The sequence below is a fragment of the Mobula birostris genome, chromosome 1 (genome assembly GCF_030028105.1).
Source record: "Mobula birostris isolate sMobBir1 chromosome 1, sMobBir1.hap1, whole genome shotgun sequence".
In the NCBI taxonomy this organism is placed as follows: Eukaryota; Metazoa; Chordata; class Chondrichthyes; order Myliobatiformes; family Myliobatidae; genus Mobula; species Mobula birostris.
Genome location: NC_092370.1, coordinates 35,331,190 through 35,352,086, shown reverse-complemented (window position 1 = coordinate 35,352,086; position 20,897 = coordinate 35,331,190). Strand labels below are relative to the sequence as shown.

At 41.9% G+C, this 20,897-nt stretch overlaps 1 protein-coding gene across 1 annotated transcript; it reads left to right on the top strand.

Annotated features, from left to right (window-relative positions):
- Positions 1–4,133: 4,133 nt before the first annotated feature.
- On the top strand, positions 4,134–20,581 carry LOC140195368 (XK-related protein 9-like). Its single transcript, XM_072253597.1, has 3 exons — positions 4,134–4,592; positions 13,439–13,626; positions 19,013–20,581. The coding sequence occupies exons 1-3, from the start codon at positions 4,288–4,290 to the stop codon at positions 19,747–19,749; spliced, it is 1,230 nt and encodes a 409-aa protein (XP_072109698.1). The 5' UTR covers positions 4,134–4,287; the 3' UTR covers positions 19,750–20,581.
- Positions 20,582–20,897: the final 316 nt, after the last annotated feature.

Here is a 20,897-nt window from a genome sequence, read left to right as displayed (position 1 = left end):
AGGTGTGATCTAGGTAGGATTTCCAACATAGCACAGGTATAGACTCAGAAGGCTGTGTCAGGATTATTAAGTGATTTAACTCCCCTGCAACTCCAACCTGTTTTATTTAGGGAGGTCACGTCCAAATCCAAGGTTAGTTCCTAATTTAGTTCTGCTGGTTGATGTCACATTTCTCAAGTGCTTGGTGGTTTCTACAGTTCTGGATAATTCCTAAAGTCTTTAGGAAGTGATGTGGGTGCACTGAATATGTTTACCTTAATTTCAAGGCATCTGCACCAGCAATTGCTCGCCAATATGGGTTCTTTAATACACACTCACGTTAGAACCCATACCATACAGAGGGCACACTGAGGAGGATGCTTCTTGAAGGAGAGGGAGGAGGAGGAGTAAAAGCCAATGGGAAAATTGCTCAAGCAAGAGAAAATCTGTAGGTGCTGGAAATCCGAGCAACACACACATTTCCTATTAGAGCCACAGCAATGAAACGTTTGATCTTCAGCAGGGAGGACATCAAAAACCTGCTGCAGACATCAGAGCAGGGCAAGGGCAGAATAGCCAGTCATTGTGACTGCAGTCATAATCTTTAAAGTGTCAACAGATGTTTTGAATGCTTGTCTCCGAGTTCACCCACATTTCTTGCCCTCACTGATTTGGAGTCTTGAATGTTTGGGCCTTCACAACACCGAAGTACCTTCTTCTGACACAGCCAGTGACCTGCAGATGAGCTACCTTCAGCCCGCGGCCGTGACGTTATTTCTTTCCGAGCCAAGTGCATGCGAGTAACCTGGATCAATGCAGGAACGAGTCTCTGTGAGAGACACGTGTAGAATGTGTGACGAAGAGGTGGTGCATTTGATGGATAGTGCACTTGAAAATATATTTGAGGTGATACTTGTGAGGTCACTGAACTTTTGCACGTTGCTTGTTTCTCAGTCTTTGCTTATATATAGTTTTTATTTGTTTTTCTATTGTACTCTATCTTCCTGTAAATACCTGTAAGAAATAAATCTCAAGGTATTATATGACATATACAGTACGTACTTTAATAAAGGTTGGTTGGCATCCGTCTGTCTCGAAGGACAATGGGTGATGATGATGATCTTCACAAGCCTGGGTGGAAGGGATGGAAGGAAATCCTGAGATGCCCAGTCGTCAAGATCCCCCTCTCGGCTTCACCGGTTTAATAATAAACTTTGATAATAGCAATGGATGGCTGAAGTGAACATAGACCATAGAACATAAATAGTACAGCACAGTACAGGCCCTTTGGCCCACAATGTTGTGCCGACCCTTCAACCCTACCTTACCAGATAACCCCCCCCACCTTAAATTCTTCCAAATACCTGTCTAGTAGTCTCTTAAATTTCACTGGTGTATCTGCCTCCACCACTGACTCAGGCAGTGCATTCCACGCACCAACCACTCTCTGAGTAGAAAACTTTCCTCTAATATCCCCCTTAAACTTCCCACCCCTTACCTTAAAGCCATGTCCTCTTGTACCGAGCAGTGGTGCCCTGGGGAAGAGGTGCTGGCTGTCCACTCTATCTAGTCCTCTTAATATCTTATATACCTCCATCATGTCTCCTCTCATCCTCCTTCTCTCCAAAGAGTAAAGCCCCAGCTCCCCTAATCTCTGATCATAATGCATACTCTCTAAACCAGGCAGCTTCCTGGTAAGTCTCTCCTGTACCCTTTCCAATGCTTCCACATCCTTCCTATAGTGAGGCGACCAGAACTGGATGCAGTACTCCAAGTGTGGCCTAACCAGAGTTTTATAGAGCTGCATCATTACCCCATGACTCTTAAACTCTATCCCTCGACTTATGAAAGCTAACACCCCATAAGCTTTCTTAACTACCCTATCTACCTGTGAGGCCACTTCCAGGGATCTATGGACATGTACCCCCAGATCCCTCTGCTCCTCCACACTACCAAGTGTTCTGCCATTTACTTTGTACTCTGCCTTGGAGTTCGTCTTTCCAAAGTGTACCACTTCACACTTCTCTGGGTTGAACTCCATCTGCCACTTCTCAGCCCACTTTTGCATCGTATCAATGTCTCTCTGCAATCTTCGACAGTCCTCTACACTATCCACAACACCACCAACCTTTGTGTTGTCTGCAAACTTGCCAACCCACCCTTCTACCCTCACATCCACGTCATTAATAAAAATCACGAAAAGCAGAGGGCCCAGAACGGATCCTTGTGATACTCCACTAGTCACCAACGCTCCAATCCGAATGTACTCCCTCCACCACGACCCTCTGCTTTCTGCAGACGAGCCAATTCTTCCCTGGATCTCATGCCTTCTGACTTTCTGAAGAACCTTGTCACATGCCTTACTAAAATCCACGTAGATCACATCCACTGCACTACCCTCATCTATATGCCTGGTCACCTCCTCAAAGAACTCTATCAGGTTTGTTAAACACGATCTGCCCTTCACAAAGCCATGCTGACTGTCCCTGATCAGACCATGATTCTCTAAATGCCCTTAGATCCTATCTCTAAGAATCTTTTCCAACAGCTTTCCCACCACAGACATAAGGCTCACTGGTCTATAATTACCCAGACTATCCTTACTACCTTTTTGAACAAGGGGACAACATTCGCCTCCCTCCAATCCTCCAGTACCATTACCGTGGGCAACGAGGACATGAAGATCCTAGCTAGAGGCTCAGCAATCTCTTCCCTCGCCTCGTGGAGCAGCCTGGGGAATATTCCATCAGGCCCTGGAGAGTTATCCGTCCTAATATATTTTAACAACTCCAACACCTCCTCCCCCTTAATATCAACATGCTCCAGAACATCAACCTCACTCATACTGTCCTCACCGTCAAGTTCCCTCTCATTGGTGAACACTGAAGAGAAGTATTCATTGAGGACCTCGCTCACTTCCACAACCTCCAGGCACATCTTCCCACCTTTATCTCTAATCGGTCCTACCTTCACTCCTGTCATCATTTTGTTCTTCACATAATTGAAGAATGCCTTGGGGTTTTCTTTTACCCTACTCACCAAGGTCTTCTCATGCCCCCTTCTTGCTTTCCTCAGCCCCTTCTTAAGCTCCTTTCTTGTACCCTGTATTCCTCAATAGACCACTCTGATCCTTGCATCCTAAACCTCATGTATGCTGCCTTCTTCCACCTGACCAGATTTTCCACCTCACTTTTCACCCATGGTTCCTTCACCCTACCATTCTTTATCTTCCTCACTGTTACAAATTTATTCCTAACATCTAGCAAGAGATACCTCAACAACGACCACATGTCCTTAGTACATTTCCCTGCAAAAACATCATCCGAATTCACACCGGCAAGTTTTAGCCTTATAGCCTCATAATGTGCCCTTCCCCAATTAAAAATTTTCCTGTCCTCCCTGATTCTATCCTTTTCTATGATAATGTTAAAGGCCAGGAACGCTTGTATTATCTTTGGAGAATCTATCTGGGAGGGTTCCTACGCTGTTCATACTTGTGCAGGAAATTATTGATACGCCCTGCTTAAACGTCAGGGCCCTTTGGGGAAGAGGGAGTGCGAGGCTAGACTGTCAGTACCCTAAACTGGTGTAATTGACGGCGCAAAGTTTCGCGCCTCTTGCATCCAGGTTCAGTCTTGGCGTCCAGTGCTAAAACTTGCACTTTTCCCGTGGCTCCGCGCGTTTCAGAGTCATGCTGATGTGTAGATTAATTGGCAATTCTGAACTGCTTCTGATGTGAAAGTAATTGGCGGAATCTGGGCGGGGTGATGGATGTGGAGGAAAGAATGGAATTAATGCAGAGTTGGTGTCAGTGGTTCGCTTCCGTGCTGTATGACTTTCTAGGAGTCAGATTTCTCGCAACCGGGTAATTCCAAGTCGAGAAAGCAGACCGCCTCCACCGAAACTGAAATTAATGCCTTGTGTTCGAGTCGCTGTAAGGGCTTTTACTGAGGCAGGAAACTGTTTGCCTGTGGGAACTGGCCATCAGTGTTTTCATATTAGTAATTAAGAAAAAAAGAAGTTGCAAAACTTCTCTATAAGGATGTCAGATGATTTCTAAACACATGAACGAGCAACCGCACGGAAACAACACGCTGAAATCCTTCGCCTCTTCCTCGTCAGTTTACATACAGATTTTATCCCCAACACTGGAAATACAGTAACCTGTGTCATTTGACGCTCACGCTCGTCCCAACCCAAATGTAAACTAATCTTAACGATGAATCAATTAAAGCGTCATTTCTGAGAACCGGGTCATAGAAAATGGAAAGGATATAGATTGAAAGCAGGGAGGATTAACGGTGGATTATGGCAGTCGAGCCAAACTTTGACAAGTGCAGCTTTGCGCTGACCCTACTCGGATTTCTGCTGTACCTGACCGACATTGGGACCGATCTCTGGGTTGCTGCAGTGTACCTTAAAGACGGACATATTGTGTGGTGTATTCTGGTGGTGTCTGTGATGCTTGTCTCTGCTATAATCCTGCAGAGTTTCAGCTGGTCGTGGTACAAAGATGATGAGAACAGTTCAGATGGACGTCACGGTCCGCACGCCCGAGGCTGCTGTTCGTGGTTCGGTGTACTGCATGTTTTCCAGATGGGCGTGCTGCTACGGTGAGTACCACTCCGCCAAATTTGTCTCCCGTTCGGCCAGTTCGCTTAATCCATTTCTAATAATATTCGTCTAGCTGGTGCGAATGATCGGGAAGTTTAGCTGACTGGGCAAACGTGGCAAATTTGGAATTACCTGTACTGGGAATTGGAGAGGAGGCATATTTTATCTTAACTATGAAAAGTTTGTGAAATTGGGCGGGGTTTATTGGCAATTTGCTAATTTCCTAGCCCATCAAGGCTCACTATTTTTTTCCGGAGCAAAAATCACTCACTCAGCTGGAAACCACATTGTTTTACACTTTGAAAGGACGTAGAAAAGGTCCAGTTCGGGGGATTCATACAGCACATCATGAAAATGATATTGGCTGTTGGTAGTTCAGCATGGTTGACAATGATCACAAATTGCAGAAACACCTCCCACACCCCATTGCAGACATCCCACCCTGCAAAAACTTATTTCAGGGAGGTATCACTACCTTATCAAGGAAGTAGCACCCCCGCCCCCCGCAACCCCATATCCCTCCCCTCCCCCGTCGGCCTTCAAGTGCGTATGTAGTACTTTGTTTAGTGATTTTGTCTAATCTGTAAACCAAGTTGGGTATATGCAGAAAATGTGACATTAAAATAGGTACTTATATTATATTATCATGTTTATTCTATTACAACTTTAAGCAAGTCTACAGGGAATTTGGCCTCATCACGTAGGACATCAATAGCGTAGTTATTAGCAGCTAGCCAGCTAGTTTAAATAACGTTAGCTATGCTAATAAACGAATGACACCTGTTAAACTCACCTCAACATGTTTTTTGCATTTTAACCCACCATGGACAATAGAAAAGTCACTGTTGCAAACAGTGCAGCGAGCAGCACTGCCATTATTTTTTGAGGACGACTGTAAAGCCCGCCCACAGAAAAGTGATAGGTCTACTTAGCAGGGGTCCCCAACATTTATTGCACCGTGGACCGGTTTAATATTGACAACATTCTTGCGGACTGGCGGACCGGCCGACCCGGGGGGAGGGGGCGGTGTTAATCACAACCGGAATATAGGTGATAAGTCAATTATAAGTCAATAGCATCAAAACATTTTAAGTAACGTTTGGATATTAAACACGCAACGCATATTTTCCTTGTATGAACATATAAAATCATTGCAACACACCAATATCGCTGAATCAGTGGGAGCCCTGGGCTTGTTTTCCTGCAACAAGACGGTCCCATTGAAGGGTGACGGGAGACAGCGATACTCGAAGGGGATTCCTTCTGTCCAGTCTACTCTGCAATTTAGTTTTTGTTGCATTCATTGCAGAAAACTCCGCTTCGCAGCGATATGATGTTGGAAATGGAAGCAGCGTTTTCAGTGCTTTCATGGCTATCTCAGGATATTTAGCCTTGACTTTGATCCAGAATGCCGGCAGAGATGTTATGTAAAACATACTTTTCAGCCCACCGTCATTAGCAAGCTCGAGGAGTTGATCTCCTTCCCGCGCTGACATGGATGAAGCGCGGGTAATGATCTCACGTGTGTTCAAGCTCAACAGTGCGTGACAGGGAATGAGGAAAGGTGTCGCTGACTCATCTCGTTTCATATCGCCAAATCATATCGTTCCCTCGCGGCCCGGTGGATGGGAACACTCTTAGTATGAAGAGAGACCAATCAGGATGCTCGCTCTCCCTCTCTTTCTCAAAAAAATCTATTTCCGGGATATTGTATATAATTTCCGGGCGTTAGGGAACCACTATCGATATGCGGGAGACTCCCGGAACTTCCGGGAGAGGTGGGATGTCTGCCATTGTTACCCATATGGAAATCTGTTTGACAATAACACTGGCTAAGGGAGTGTAGATGTCAACTTTCCTAGTAACCTCATCAAAAAATTCAATAAGATTTGTCAAACATGACCTTCCACGCACAAATCCATGTTGACTGTTCCTAATCAGACCCTGTCTATCCAGATAATTATATATACCATCTCTAGGAATATTTTCCATCAATTTACCCACCACTGACGTCAAACTCACAGGCCGATAATTGCTAGGTTTACTCTTAGAACCCTTTTTAAACAATGGAACCACATGAGCACTACGCCAATCCTCCGGCACCATCCCCATTTCTAATGACATTTGAAATATTTCTGTCAGAGCCCCTGGTATTTCCACACTAACTTCCCTCAAGGTCCTAGGGAATATCTTGTCCGGACCCAGAGACTTATTCACTGTTATATTCCTTAAAAGTGCCAGTACTTCTGTTTCTTTAATCGTCATACTTTCCATAACTACCTTTCTTGTTTCCTTTACCTTACACAATTCAATATCCTTCTCCTTAGTGAATACCGAAGAAAAGAAACTGTTCAAAATCTCCCCCATCTCTTTTGGCTCCACACATAACTGTCCACTCTGATTCTCTAAGGGACCAATTTTATCCCTCACTATCCTTTCGCTATTAATATAACTGTAGAAACCCTTTGGATTTATTTTCACCTTACTTGCAAAAGCAGCCTCGTATCTTCTTTTAGCTTTTCTAATTTCTTTCTTAAGATTCTTTTTACATTCTTTATATTCCTCGAGCACCTCATCAACTCCAAGCTGCCTATATTTATTGTAGAACCTTCTCTTTTTCTGAACCAAGTTTCCTATATCCCTTGAAGACCATGGCTCTCTCAAACTTTTAACCTTTCCTTTCTACCTAACAGGAACATAATGATCCTGTACCCTCAAAATTTCACCTTTAAATGACCTCCATTTCTCTATTACATCCTTCCCATAAAACAAATTGTCCCAATCCACTCCTTCTAAATCCTTTCACATCTCCTCAAAGTTAGCCTTTCTCCAATCAAAAATCTCAACCCTGGGTCCAGTCCTATCCTTCTCCATAATTATATTGAAACTAATGGTATTGTGATCACTGGACCCGAAGTGCTCCCTAACACATACCTCTGTCACCTGCCCTATCTCATTCCCTAACAGGAGATCCAACACTGCCCCTTCTCTAGTTGGTACCACTATATATTGCTGCAAAAAACTATCTTACACACATTTGACAAACTCCAAACCATCCACCCCTTTTACAGAATGGGCTTCCCAGTGTATGTGTGGAAAATTAAAATCTCCCACAATCACAACCTTGTGCTTACTACAAATATCTGCTATCTCCTTACAAATTTGCTCCTCCTGTTCTCGTTCCCCATTAGGTGGTCTGTAATACACCCCTATAAGCGTCACTACACCTTTCCTATTCCTCAATTCCACCCAAATAGCCTCCCTAGACGAGTCCACTAATTTATCCTGCCACAGCACCGCTGTTATATTTTCTCTGACAAGCAACGCAACACCTCCCCCTCTTGCCCCTCCTATTCTATCACACCTGAAGCAACAAAATCCTGGAATACTTAGTTGCCAATCACACCCCTCCTGCAACCACGTTTCACTAATAGCTACAACATGATATTTACAGATATCAATCCATGCTCTAAGCTCATCCACCTTTCTTACAATGTTCCTAGCATTAAAATAGATGCATTTAAGAAACTGTCCACCTCTTACTCTCTGTTTATCCTTAATGGAGCAAACAACTTTGTTATCTTTTTCTTCCTTCTCCCCTACATCTTCGGTCTGAGTGCTCCCGATCTCTGTCCCCTGCCTATCCTCCCTCACACACTGTCTACTAGCTTTCTCTATTTGTGAACTAACCTCCTCTCTCCTAGTCTCTTCAATTTGATTCCCACCCCCCAACCATTCTAATTTAAAGTCACCACAGTAGCCTTCGCATATCTCCCCGCCAGGATATTGGTCCCCCTAGGATTCAAGTGTAACCTGTCCTTTTTGTACAGGTCACACCTGCACCAAAAGAGGTCCCAATGATCCAAAAACTTGAATCCCTGCCCCCACTCCATTCCCTCAGCCACGCATTCATCCTCCACCTCATTGTATTCCTACTAATCCCGAGATTACTACCTTTGCAGTCCTTTTTCTCAACTCCCTTCCTAACTCCCTATATTCTCCTTTCAGGACCTCTCCCCTTTTCCTACCTATGTCATAGGTGGCGTTGTGGATAATGAAGTAGGTTTTCAAAGCTTGCAGAGAGATTTAGGCCAGTTAGAAGAGTAGCCTGAAAGATGGCAGATTGAGTTTAATGCTGAAAAATGTGAGGTGCTACATTTTGGTAGGACTAATCAAAATAGGACATACATGGTAAATGATAGGACATTAAAGAATGCTGTACAACAGAGGGATCTGGGAATAATGGTGCATAGTTCCCTGAAGGTGGAATCTCAAGTGGATAGGGTGGTGAAGAAAGCTTTTGGAATGCTGGCCCTTATTAATCAGAGCATTGAGTACAGGAGTTGGGATGTAATGTTAAAATTGTATAAGGCATTGGTGAGGCCAAATTTGGAGTATTGTGTACAGTTCTGGTCACCAAATTATAGGAAAGATGTCAATAAAATTGAGAGAGTACAGAGGAGATTTACTAAAATGTTGCCTGGGTTTCATCTCCTAAGTCACAGAGAAAGGTTGAACAAGTTAGGTCTTTATCCTTTGGAGCGTAGAAGGTTGAGGGGGGATTTGATAGAAGTGTTTAAAATTATGAGGGGGATAGATAGAGTTGACGTGGATAGGCTTTTTCCATTGAGAGGTGGGGAGATTCAAACAAGAGGACATGAGTAGAGAGTTAAAGGGCAAAAGTTTAGGGGTAACATGAGGGGGAGCTTCTTTACTCAGAGAGTGGTAGCTGTGTGCAATGAGCTTCCAGCAGAAGTGGTTGACGCAGGTTGGATATTTTCGTTTGAAGTTAAATTGGATAGATATATGGACAGGAAAGAAATGGAGGGTTATGGGCTGAGTGTAGGTCGGTGGGACTAGGTGAGAGTAAGAGTTCGGCATGGACTAGAAGGGCCGAGATGGCCTGTTTCCGTGCTGTAATTGTTATATGGTTATATGTATCACAATAGCAGTGTTAAGGATCTTTTCCTTGGACCCATTTAGTCTGTTAGCTGTGGTTTCCAAGTGCCTGGCCCCAATGTTATTTGCAAAATCTGTAAAGAGTGTTGATTTAGTGTCCCCAGTTAGTACCTGCTCACCAGAATTACTGACGATTGGAAATTGTTGAGAGTTAGGAAAGTTGTGCTGAATCACTCAGTGTTGATGGACCAACATGTTTTGTACATGGACCCTACAGATATAGGTCATTATTCATCTTTCCACATGGCTTACTTAATTTTTTATTACAACTTATGTCTTGCACTGTGCTGCTACTACAAAACAAATTTCATGACACATGTCAGTGATAATAATCCTGATTCTGATTCAATTGTACATGAAGCTCAAAGGATCACATGCAAAAATGGTAATACTATCACAGTACCAACAACACAGGTTCAATTCCTACCACTGAATGTCTCACCACATTCTCCCTATGACTGTGTGGGTGGGTTTCCTCCCATATTTCAAAGGTGTACAGGTTAGTTTAATTAGTCACATGGGTGTAATTGGTAAGCACGGGCTTGTTGGCGCAGACGGGCCTGTTACTGTGTTGTATTTCTAAATAAATAAAGAAAAATCTGCTCTGGATAATAATTATAGACAAAAGTCTTTCTTTCACTTTGGCCAGAAAGAGCTACAGTTTACATACAAATCAGTGAATTCAAATGAATCAAGGACAGTGGAAGTAATCAAGCCAATTGTCTTTGTTCTTGCCATGAAATTGGAGGAATGTAAGCTGCCATTTTGTGAAGCTGGTCTGCATCCTCCATTTTGTGAAATAGCTTTGCTTGGTCGAATCAGTGTTTTAAAGCAGAGACAATGATGCTCCAGGAAATATGCAGGACTAGAGATCAATTCCAAATAAAAAATTACTTGTGAGGTGTTCTTTGCTATGATATAACATGCAGTTTTTTGAATGATGAGGTCTGAGTGATTCGAGCTGTTTACTGGTTTGGTAACTGATTTAGAACAAGGAGCCATAAATTACCAGGTATCTCTTGTGGAAGTGGGCAATAAATGGATGCTGGCTTGGACCAAAGCCAATAAGAAGGTGATATAGGTCACTCAGATGACCCACGGCCAACAAGACTGAAATGTGACTCTTGAACTGGTAAGAAAAGTGTATAAATGCAAAGGCTTCGAATGCAAAGCAGAGACAACTCTCCAGAGACCAACCATCACATGGGGATCAGAGCAGGACCATGAGGAATGCATGGCCAGCATAGACTCCTTTTACTGGCATTTCCTTTTTCTATTCTTTGACTCTTCATGGAGGCTCAGGAAAACGAAGTAGGTGTGCACAGAGGTGTTCTGTTGTGTAATAAGCTTCTGTTGAGATAGTAAAGGTACTTGGCAACAATTACAGATTCTCTCTATGCCTCTCTGATCATTATTACTAAGGGGTAGATCCTTGTAACAACCTCAAGGTTAGATCAAGGACATGGGCATGTCATGATCATCAGGGTGATGACATCTTGTTTGTCATTTGATACTGCAGCATTGGGCATTGTGATATTGCTGTCAGATTGAATGAGTAGCTGGTGTTGTGTAGGAGGTGAGGATCAATTCTGGTGGAGATGCTGCTGCTAGGTTTGCCTACAAGAGGATCCTGTCAATGATTGCCAGGATAAGCATTTAATCTGCTGAATGAATTTGAGACAATGTTAACTTGACTACACACGGAGTTAAACCCCAGTTAACACCCTGCAACCATTTTTATGCCAGCTACCATAATGTACATTGAAAATACCTGAAGGGTTTAATTTGATGCCGCTTTGCCATTTACTAAACTATCAAAAAATGCAATGAAAAATTCAACTTTCACCTTCACTAGACTTATGTCTGTCTTTACCTCCTTTTCTTCCCTGTCTGTAATTTGTCATATTGGTTATCTGACATCAAGAATGAGCAGAACTTTGTCAGGAAATTGGAAAGATCGCAACAGAAATAGAGAACTAAGTTTCCCTGACATCACCATTAGTTTAACTTCCAGTGAATATGGTTCTGGTACACTCAATCTCCCTTCCTATCAATAACCCATTATCAGAGGGTCTTGGTTGGTGAATTGTTGTTATACTGACATGTATGCTCCTAATGAAGATAAATTATAGATTCTAGATCCAGTGTCTGAAATATTTGAAGTATTCAAAGAATGTACAAATTACACAAGCTTGATTTGTTTGCTTACAGGCAGTTGCAAAGCAAGGAACCTGAAAGAACGCAGTTTTTGAAATCAGACCAACCCCCAATGTGCACATAGAAAGAGAGACAAAAAATCATGCAAACAATAAAACTGAGCAACAACAACAGTATTCCGAACCAAATTGAGTCCTGAGATGCCAATCCCCAGAGCAGCCCCGAGTAAGGCCAAAGTTGATTCAGTTCATCAGATTAGCCAGGCAAATCGCTGCAAAGTTCGCAGACGTGAAGCACAGCAGCCAGGGGCAGTTTCACAGCTGTAGCATTGCGGAGAGAGGAGTCCCCAGTCTATCTGGGCTGGTGTTTAAATTGTCCGAACACAGATCACACCTCACACTAGGACCCGGGCCTCATCACGGTGAATTGCTTTGGGCCTAGATTTTGTTGCCAAAGAATCTATTCTTGACCTCTCCAAATTGGCTCGGCACTTGGAGCGATCCACCCTTGCACCCAGGCTGGCTGGAACTCTTCATCAGCTCAGGCAACTTTTGTGGAAAGGGAAATGGGTAACATTACAGGACCCATCATCAGGAAAGAAGGAAAAGAAAAACAAAATTAGTTTGGTTAGCTGTGAAGGTGGTGGATGTCTGGACAGAACAACGGGAATGTATTTGATATGTTGAGACCAGATGACTGAATGTGACGGTTAAGTAGTAATTAAAATCAAATTAAGCTTTTTATTTTGAGTCCTTGAGGCCCTCTGCTGGGCTCAGCCATGGATGTTGCATCCCAGCTGCCCAGGTGATATGCAAGCCAGGGCAGTACAATATGGAGAACAATTTGCTGCCCATGCAGCAGGCTCCCCCTCTCCGCACAGCTGATACAGCAGAGACCGATACGGTTCGGCACCAGCGACCCCACAGAAGTTGCCAGTCAGCATTGAACTCGAGCTAGCACTGACTAAGAGACTTCAGCTCCAGATTTTTCCTCTGGGTTTACTCTAGCCTTCCCCAAGAATGGGTATAGCCACAAGGCAGCAGAGGTTTGAAATCAGAGTTTTCCTTCTCGTAGGTGAGGTGTCAACCATGGCCGATGAGCCCAAAATGATTGGTTTTAAGGTGCCAGTAACTCACCTTTTCCCCTTCTCCTGCCAGCAGAAATGGTTCTGCCAGGCTTAGCAGCTAAGCCACACGTGAAGGCCAGGAGCTGGGCTTGATTGTTAGAGGCCATTTGAGATGCAGACCATTGGGAGCATTTAATAGGCAGTGGGAGCTTCTCCCCACTACCACCCTGTCCAAAACAACCTAGCAGAACCATTCTTTCTAATGTGTTCTTAATGGCAAGATTGTGGAGCATACATGTGTTCTGTTTCATTTGTTTATTCCGATTCCCTGCAATATTTACATTATAAAAATCTGTTGCCCTACACAGCCCTTCTTAATCTATCAAATCCTATATTTAATAATATATTCTGAATAATTACAGAATCTGTTTTTCTTTAGTAACATCCAGAAGCTCTGGTAGTTTTGTTTTGGACATGATTCTAAATTCTTTATTTCAAATCCTTTAAATGTAAAGCACATTACATTAGTTGTCAGCATGAAAATTTAATGCTTTTCATTGCACCTGTGCACTTATGTACTTGTGCTTATGACAATGAACTTGACTTTGACTTTTGGACTTTGTTATTATATTTAGAAAAATGTTTTCCTCCTTGTTTTTAAAGGTTTATAGAGGCACTTAAATATGGATACAAGGCAGCATTCAAAAAAGAGGAGACCACCTTGTTTGCCATATACTCAGCTGCGGATTTAAGCATGTTACGATTGTTTGAGGCATTTTTGGAAGCAGCACCTCAACTTGTTCTTCAGGTCTTTATTCTGCTGATATCGGATGATACAGAAAATATTCAGTGTAAGTTTACTTTTATTAAACCTGTTATTGCTGTTATGTACTATTGTTTAAAATTGGTTTATGAATTAAACAGTGGATTTTCCTGGGTCTAAGCACAGTTGGTCCCTGTGCTATATTCTACAGTCCTGTCTCATGGTTCTCCTTTGATACACCAAAAGATTCATGTTGGCAGCCATAAATTTACCAGTATCTAATTAATTTTCCAATTTGCCTTATACCTTAATAATTAAGTACAGCTTTTGTGTTCTTCTATGTTGGTGTATTTTATTTCAGGCACTTGGTAAGAAATGAATGTAGCTTAGAGTGGCAACTGACTCTCCATTCCTGGCTGCTGGAATTGAAGCAGTAATGCTTTAGTTTACGTTTGAGAGGATTCAATTCTCAGCATGTGACTTGTCCTTATCACTTAGGTAGAGCAATAGCAAGCTTTTTTGCATTTTATTAATGGGAGATGGGTACAGGTAGCAGAGTCAGCATTTATACCAACTTGAGTTACCCCTGAGAAACTCATGTTCAACTGCCTTACAAATGTATTCAATATTGTTGGAGCAGCACCCATCCCAGCAATTGGAGAGCATTTTCATCACATGTCTGACTCGTGCCTTGTGGAAGATGGAAAAGCTTTGTCTGAGGAAGTGAAACACTTGCTATACGATACCTAACCTTTAGCCTGCTCTTGTGGCAAATCACTTCTATGTCTAGTCTAGATGAGTTTCTGATCAAAGCCATCCCCAGGTGGGTTGTCAGTAATGCCAGTTACGTCGAACATCAAGGGTAGGTGGTTCCACTCTCTTGTTGAAGATGGTTGTAGCCTGGCGTTAGTACTGGTAAATTTAACCTGTCACTTCTCGACTTCTGCCTGAATGTCTAGAACTTGCTGTGTGCAGGCAGTTACTGAGGAGTTGCAAATGGAATTGTACATTGTGCAATCATTAGTAAATATCCATATCCCTGAACCTATCATGTGAGGAAGGTTATTGATGATTGGGTCAAATAAACTCCCCAGAGGAACTCCTGCAGTGATGTACTGCGTTAAGATAATTGATCTTCAACTACAGCCTTTCAACTTTGGTTTGTGAACAGCTTTCCTCTTAATTCTAACCGATTTACCTGGGTTATTTAATACCATACCCTCTTAAATTCTGCCTTTATGTCAAGAACCGTTATTGTCACCTCGTCTTTGGAATTCTAATCATTTGTATGTACAAACTTGGATTGGTTCTGTAATGTGGCCTCAACAGAATGTACAGGTTGTTGTGGTATAAATGCAATTGGATCACTTAGTTAACAAAACTTTCAATATTTTTTTCTTAATGAGTGAGCCCAGGCAAATGCCATGATAATTATTTGCATTGAATTTGCCCTGCTTTTGGTGGACAATTCATAGCTGGGCAATTTTCCATGTTGCTGTATTAAATGGCTGATTCTGGAGCACAGGTTTATGGGACTAAAGATGGCATGATGTCTTGGGCACAGCTCCTCTCTATCCATTGCTCTCAGCTGTTACTTCCTATCAAATGAAATGAAGCTGAGGTGAATCATCCTCTCGGTGCTTCTGAATGAAGATAGATACAGCCTGCTTTTGGTACTGGCTTCTGCTGTTGATAAAGAAGGAAATGAACCATCCAGTAGATATTCAGTTGTCCTGCCCTACATAACAGAATGCTGGCAGACCTCTGCATTTCCATTCATTATTTGTGGCATAGCCTAGCTCTGGATAGGCCAACTTTTGCTAGTTGCCTTGTTGGCTGTGTATCCTCACAATTACGTCAGTAGTTAAGAAAGAGGTCTTAGGACAGCTGATGCAGTCTTGAGAATGTCTCTGGCTAAAGACCTCCTGTCAAAGTATATTAATTATCAAAAAATGTGTAAATTATACAACTTGAGATTTGTCTGCTTACAGGCAGCCACAAAGCAAGAAACCTGAAAGAATCAAATTGAGTCCTTAAATTTGTATCTCCAGAGTGGGCCCAAAGCCTTGGTCTCAGTTCATCATATTAGCCTGGCAAGTCTCCACGAAGCTCAGACAGAAAGCACAGCTGCTGGGGATATGTCACAGCCTTAGGTCTGTGAAGAGAGAAGTGAACATCATAGGGAGAGTGAGTGAAATCGGTCTGATATCCTGCTTTTCTGGTCTATCTGGACCAGAGTTTAAATTGTCCAAGCAGCAGATTGTGCCCTGCATTTGGACCTAGGTAATTGCTCTGGCATCCCTAATTATATTGCCATTGCCACCACAGGAGCTGATTAGTGTGAGACTCATCTAATAACATTGATGGTCCTTCTGTGTCCTTGATGTCAGTTCATAGCTGATTGTTCTATAGAGAATTCCATTTATGATACAGGCACAACACGGTGGCTAGTACACTGCCGTTCTGGGGCCAGTAAAATAATGTAATTTTGTTGTAATATTAAATGTTTCAATCAAGTTTTCTGCAACAATTTTTTTAGCTGTCACAGATGTTCTTGATATAAATACATGTGGAGTGTAGACTCAGTTTCAAAAAAGGGTTTGCCCAGAAAACATTCACTTCAAGACAAAGATTGATTGCAGTTTACAATGTGGATGGGGATTATCGGATTAGTGGTATCCTCTCCAGGCCTTTTTCATGGCAACTAGTATCATTTATTTGGTAGAGTCTGGCTGGATGGGTGTGCTGGCATTGGAGAGGGTCCAGAGGTAGTTTACAAGGATTATCCTGGGAATTAAAGGGTTGATATATGAGGAGTGTTTGATGACTCTTGGCCTGTACTTGTGGAGCTTTGAAGAATAATAGGGGATCTTATTGAAACCTATTGCATATTGAAAGGCCTAGGTAGAGTGGATATGGAAAGGATGTTCCTAGAGTGGGGGAGTCTAAGACTTGAGGGCACAGCCTCATATTACAAGGATGTCTCTTTAGAACAGAGATGAGGAAGAATATGTTTATTCAGAGGGTGGTGACTCTGTGGAATTCATTAGCACAGACTGTTGAGAAGGCCAAGTCATTGGTTATATTTAAGATGGAGGTTGTGTTTTTTGATTAGTAAGGGCATCAAAGGTTATGGGGAGAAGGCAGAAGAATGGGGTTGAGAGGGATAATAAATCAGCCATGATGGCAGAATAGACTCGATGGGCTGAATGGCCTAATTCTGCTCCTCTGTTTTATGGTTTATCATCATTGCTTTTTCCTTTTCCTTTTAATCCCTTCATGATTAAGTACAGTAAATTAGCTACTCTGCACTCTCACTTTCACTGAGAGGGTGAAAGAGCTCTGCCCTTGATAGGGTGACTGAGAGCGTCTTTCACCCTTAACAACTTTCAATTCCCTGTCGCTGACCGCCTCATTTTTGCCATGGATATCCAGTCCTTGTACACTTCTATCGCCCATCCAGAAGGCCTTAAAACTCTCTGCTTCTTTCTCAGCTCAAGACCCAACCAGTTCCCCTCCTCCACCATCCTCCTCCACCTGGCAGAACTGGTCCTCACCCTCAACAATTTATCCTTCTACTCTTCCCACTTTCTCCAACCTCAAGGGGTAACCACGTGCCCCAGCTGTGCCTGCCTTTTTGTCGGCTGTATAGAACAATCCCTGTTCCAAGCCTTCCCTGGTAATGCTCTTGAAGTCTTCCTGCACTACACTAATGATTCCATTGGTGCTGCTTCATGCACCCATGCTGAGCTTGTCAATTTAATCTATTCTGCCTTCAACTTCCACCCTGCCGTTAAATTCACTCAATCCATTTCTGGCATGTTCCTCCCCTTCCTCAGTCTCTCTGTCTCCATCTCTGGAGTCAAACTGTCTACTGACATCTTTTATAAACCTTCCAATTCCCATGGATACCTTCACTATACCTCTTCCCACCATATCTCTTGTAAAATGGTATTCCCTTTTCTCGGTTCCTTTGTCTCAGCTGCATCCATTCCCAGGATGAGGCTTTCCTTTCCAGGACATCCAAGATGTCCTCCTTCAAAGAACGGGATTTTCCTACCTCCACCATTGATGCTGCCCTCAACCGCATCTCCTCCAGTCCTTTACATCTGCACTCACCCCATCTTCCCAGGGCCTTAACAGTGATAGAGTTCCTCTTGTTCTCGTCTACCACCCAATGAGCCTCCACAGCCAATACACGATTCTCCTGAACTTCTGCCATCTTCAATAGGGTCCTACGACCAAAAAAAATCTTTATCTCCCTCATCCCCACCATTCCCCACTTTCCACAGGGATTGCTCCTTCCATGATTGGCCTGACCGTTCTGCCTGTTTGTTGGCAGAATCTCAGATGGTGATGAGGGGGTGCACATCAGATGGAGTTGAGAGGGCATACAGGAGTGAGATATACCAACTAGTTGAGTGGTGTCACAGCAGAAAACTTGCACTTAATGTCAGTAAGACCAAAGAACTGATGGTGGACTAAAGAAAGGGTAGGATGAGGAAACACACACCAATCGCCATAGCGGGAGCAGAAGAGGAGAGAGTGAACAATTTCAAGTCCCTGGGTGTCAATATCTCTGAGGACCTAACCTGGACCCATCATATCTATGCAGCCATAATGGCAAGACAGTGGCCATATTTCAATGGGTGTTTGAGGAGATTTTGGTATGTCACCAAATTTCTGCAGAAGTACCATGGAGACCATTCTAACTGGCAGTATCACCATCTGGTATTGTGGGGTGGGGGTGGTGCAGCGCCATAGGATGGAAGCAAGCTGCAGAGAGGTGTAAAATTGGTCAGTGTCACTGTGGGTACTAGCCTCCTTAGTATCCAGGACATCTTCAAGGAGCAGTGCCTCAGACAGGTGGTCCATCATTAAGGACTCCCACCACCCACATGTCCTCTTCTCATTGCCATCTGGAGGGAAGTAAAGAAACCTGAAGGCACACGCTCAACGATTCAGGAACAGTTTCTTTCCCTTTGCCATCTGATTTCTGAATGGACATTGAACCCACAACCACTACCTCACTACTTTCTTATTTCCTATTTTTTGCACAACTTATTTAACTAATCTATACTTACTGTAATTCAGCTTTTTCTCTCTATTATGTACTGCTGTAGGAAGTTAACAAATTTTACTGTACATACTGTGACATTAAATCTGATTCTTCACTTGAGTTGTTAACTAAACCCATAGTGGCAATGGTCTTACTCAACTTTGCTCATCAATTCCTAACTCACCTTGCTGCAATTCAACATCATCCTGACAATAATTTAATAGTATATTAAATGCTAGATGAAAGCATAGTGAGTGATGATATCACGCTATGAAACATTTTTGTATTTTCTCAGAATGTACAATGACAGAAGTTGTAGAGTGCGAAAGATTGCAGTTTATTAATATTAATAATTAGTATTGAAATTCTGAAGATACTGAATTATATTTGACACTGTGTTCCTTTTCTTTTGCAGATGTGTCTGTGATTTTGTCATGCATGAGCATTTCATGGGCTACTTTGGACTACTATGCAACACTAAAGAAATCTTTACCTGACCACCCAACACTAATTTGTGGATTCCCTTATTTATTGTACTTCTTTTATAAGTTATTGACACTAAATGCAAGAATTTTGCTCATTACTCTTCTGACTACGATTGATATCAGATTTATGATTGTCTACTTGTTTGTTTCATGGCTGATCATGATCATCTGTGTCTGTGTGCAGAAGACTAAGTTTTGTTCATCCAAGATCCAGGAAGGCATTTACCGGGCAGTGGTTGCCATCATCTTAGTTTTCACCTTTTTCAATATAAAAGATAAGAACACGAGAATAATTATGTCCATCTATTATGTATTTAGATTTGTTGAAACTATTGCAGTACTTGCTATCTGCTGGCTTCTGAAAGATTTTATAGATGTTAAAAGCTACAGTCTCCCTGTTGGTTTTACCATTGTGTTCTCACTAATTCTAGGGATCATTTGTCTTGTATTGTACTACAGTTGTTGCCATCCAACTGGTAGAGACATTAATCATACTGACAATGCAGTACAATTACCCCTATCTTGTGATGAAATTGATGGATACTCAACTGAAAAAAACTCAACAGTTATACTGAAGAATGAAAATGAAAATAGCATTATGATAAATTCAGCAGATAGTAAATCTGGAAATATAAATTATAGAATAAAAAATTGTTTAAGTATTTAATTAAGAATAAACCACCACTGGAATGAACTTGACTTTCCTCTACAGATGGAGGTTGTTATATTTGGTGTTTTTAACAAAAACATTTTGCACATCATCATGTTTCCATTGGATTGTATTTATAATTTATAAGGTGTTTAAATGCGCAAGTTTTTAAAATGAAGCTCTACCTGTCAATTTAGGCATATGTTAAAGATTCTACGGCATGGTTTATGAAACAACAGGGAGCTTTCTGGACAGCAAGGGCTAAAGTAACTCCTTGCTCAACCAAGGTAAACAACTGACGGTTGCTCATCTCATTTTGGGATCCTGTGTAGCATTTCTTTGCATAATAATCAAAGCATAGCGACAGGTAACTGGAAAATGAAATGCTTTGCAATATGGTAATGTGCTAAATAAATGCAATTCAAAGGATGGTGGTAATCTATTTAATAGATTATAAATACTGATTCTGCTGTTAATAATTTTTGAATAGAGATCTTAAACATGCTTTAGAATTGATACACTGTAAATATAATTTTTAGTGGCCATGTAAAGTACAAACACAGGTAAAGGTGCAATTTTCCACTGTGGCTGCTTTGAATTAGTACAGAAAACCTATTGTTTTTTTTTAAAGTACAGATCGACCTTCAATAATCCGGTACTGATTATGCTTAATGTGATCCTTCTGTAATTCGGCATTTTCATTAATCCGGCACTTCTCAGGTGCCAATGGTGCTGGATTACTGAAGGTCAACCTGTATTCTGACTTTATTGTACAATGTTATTATCAGCACCACTGAAATAATAATTTATTTTAATAAATAAGAAAGTAAAATTTTAATATTGCAAATATATTTGGTCTAAAATTGAGATTTAAAAATGAATTGGAAAATAAGTTGCCAAATGAAGAGGTAAAGTTAGCAAAGAATGAATAAAATAACACCATGCAAACACAGAGTTCTCTCTCCAATCAGTCAGAAAGCTATTTAGTGGTTGGAATTTTGAATTGACTTACCAATTTCTCACCAGTTGTTTAATTAAATATGATAGAAATCAAACAGATTTTGGGATTAGAATCACTATTCTTTTAATTATTATCAAGAGTAGGAGCCTTGTATCAATTTTCTGTCTGTATTTTATTTTGTGTTGTGCATTATTATGGGTAGTTT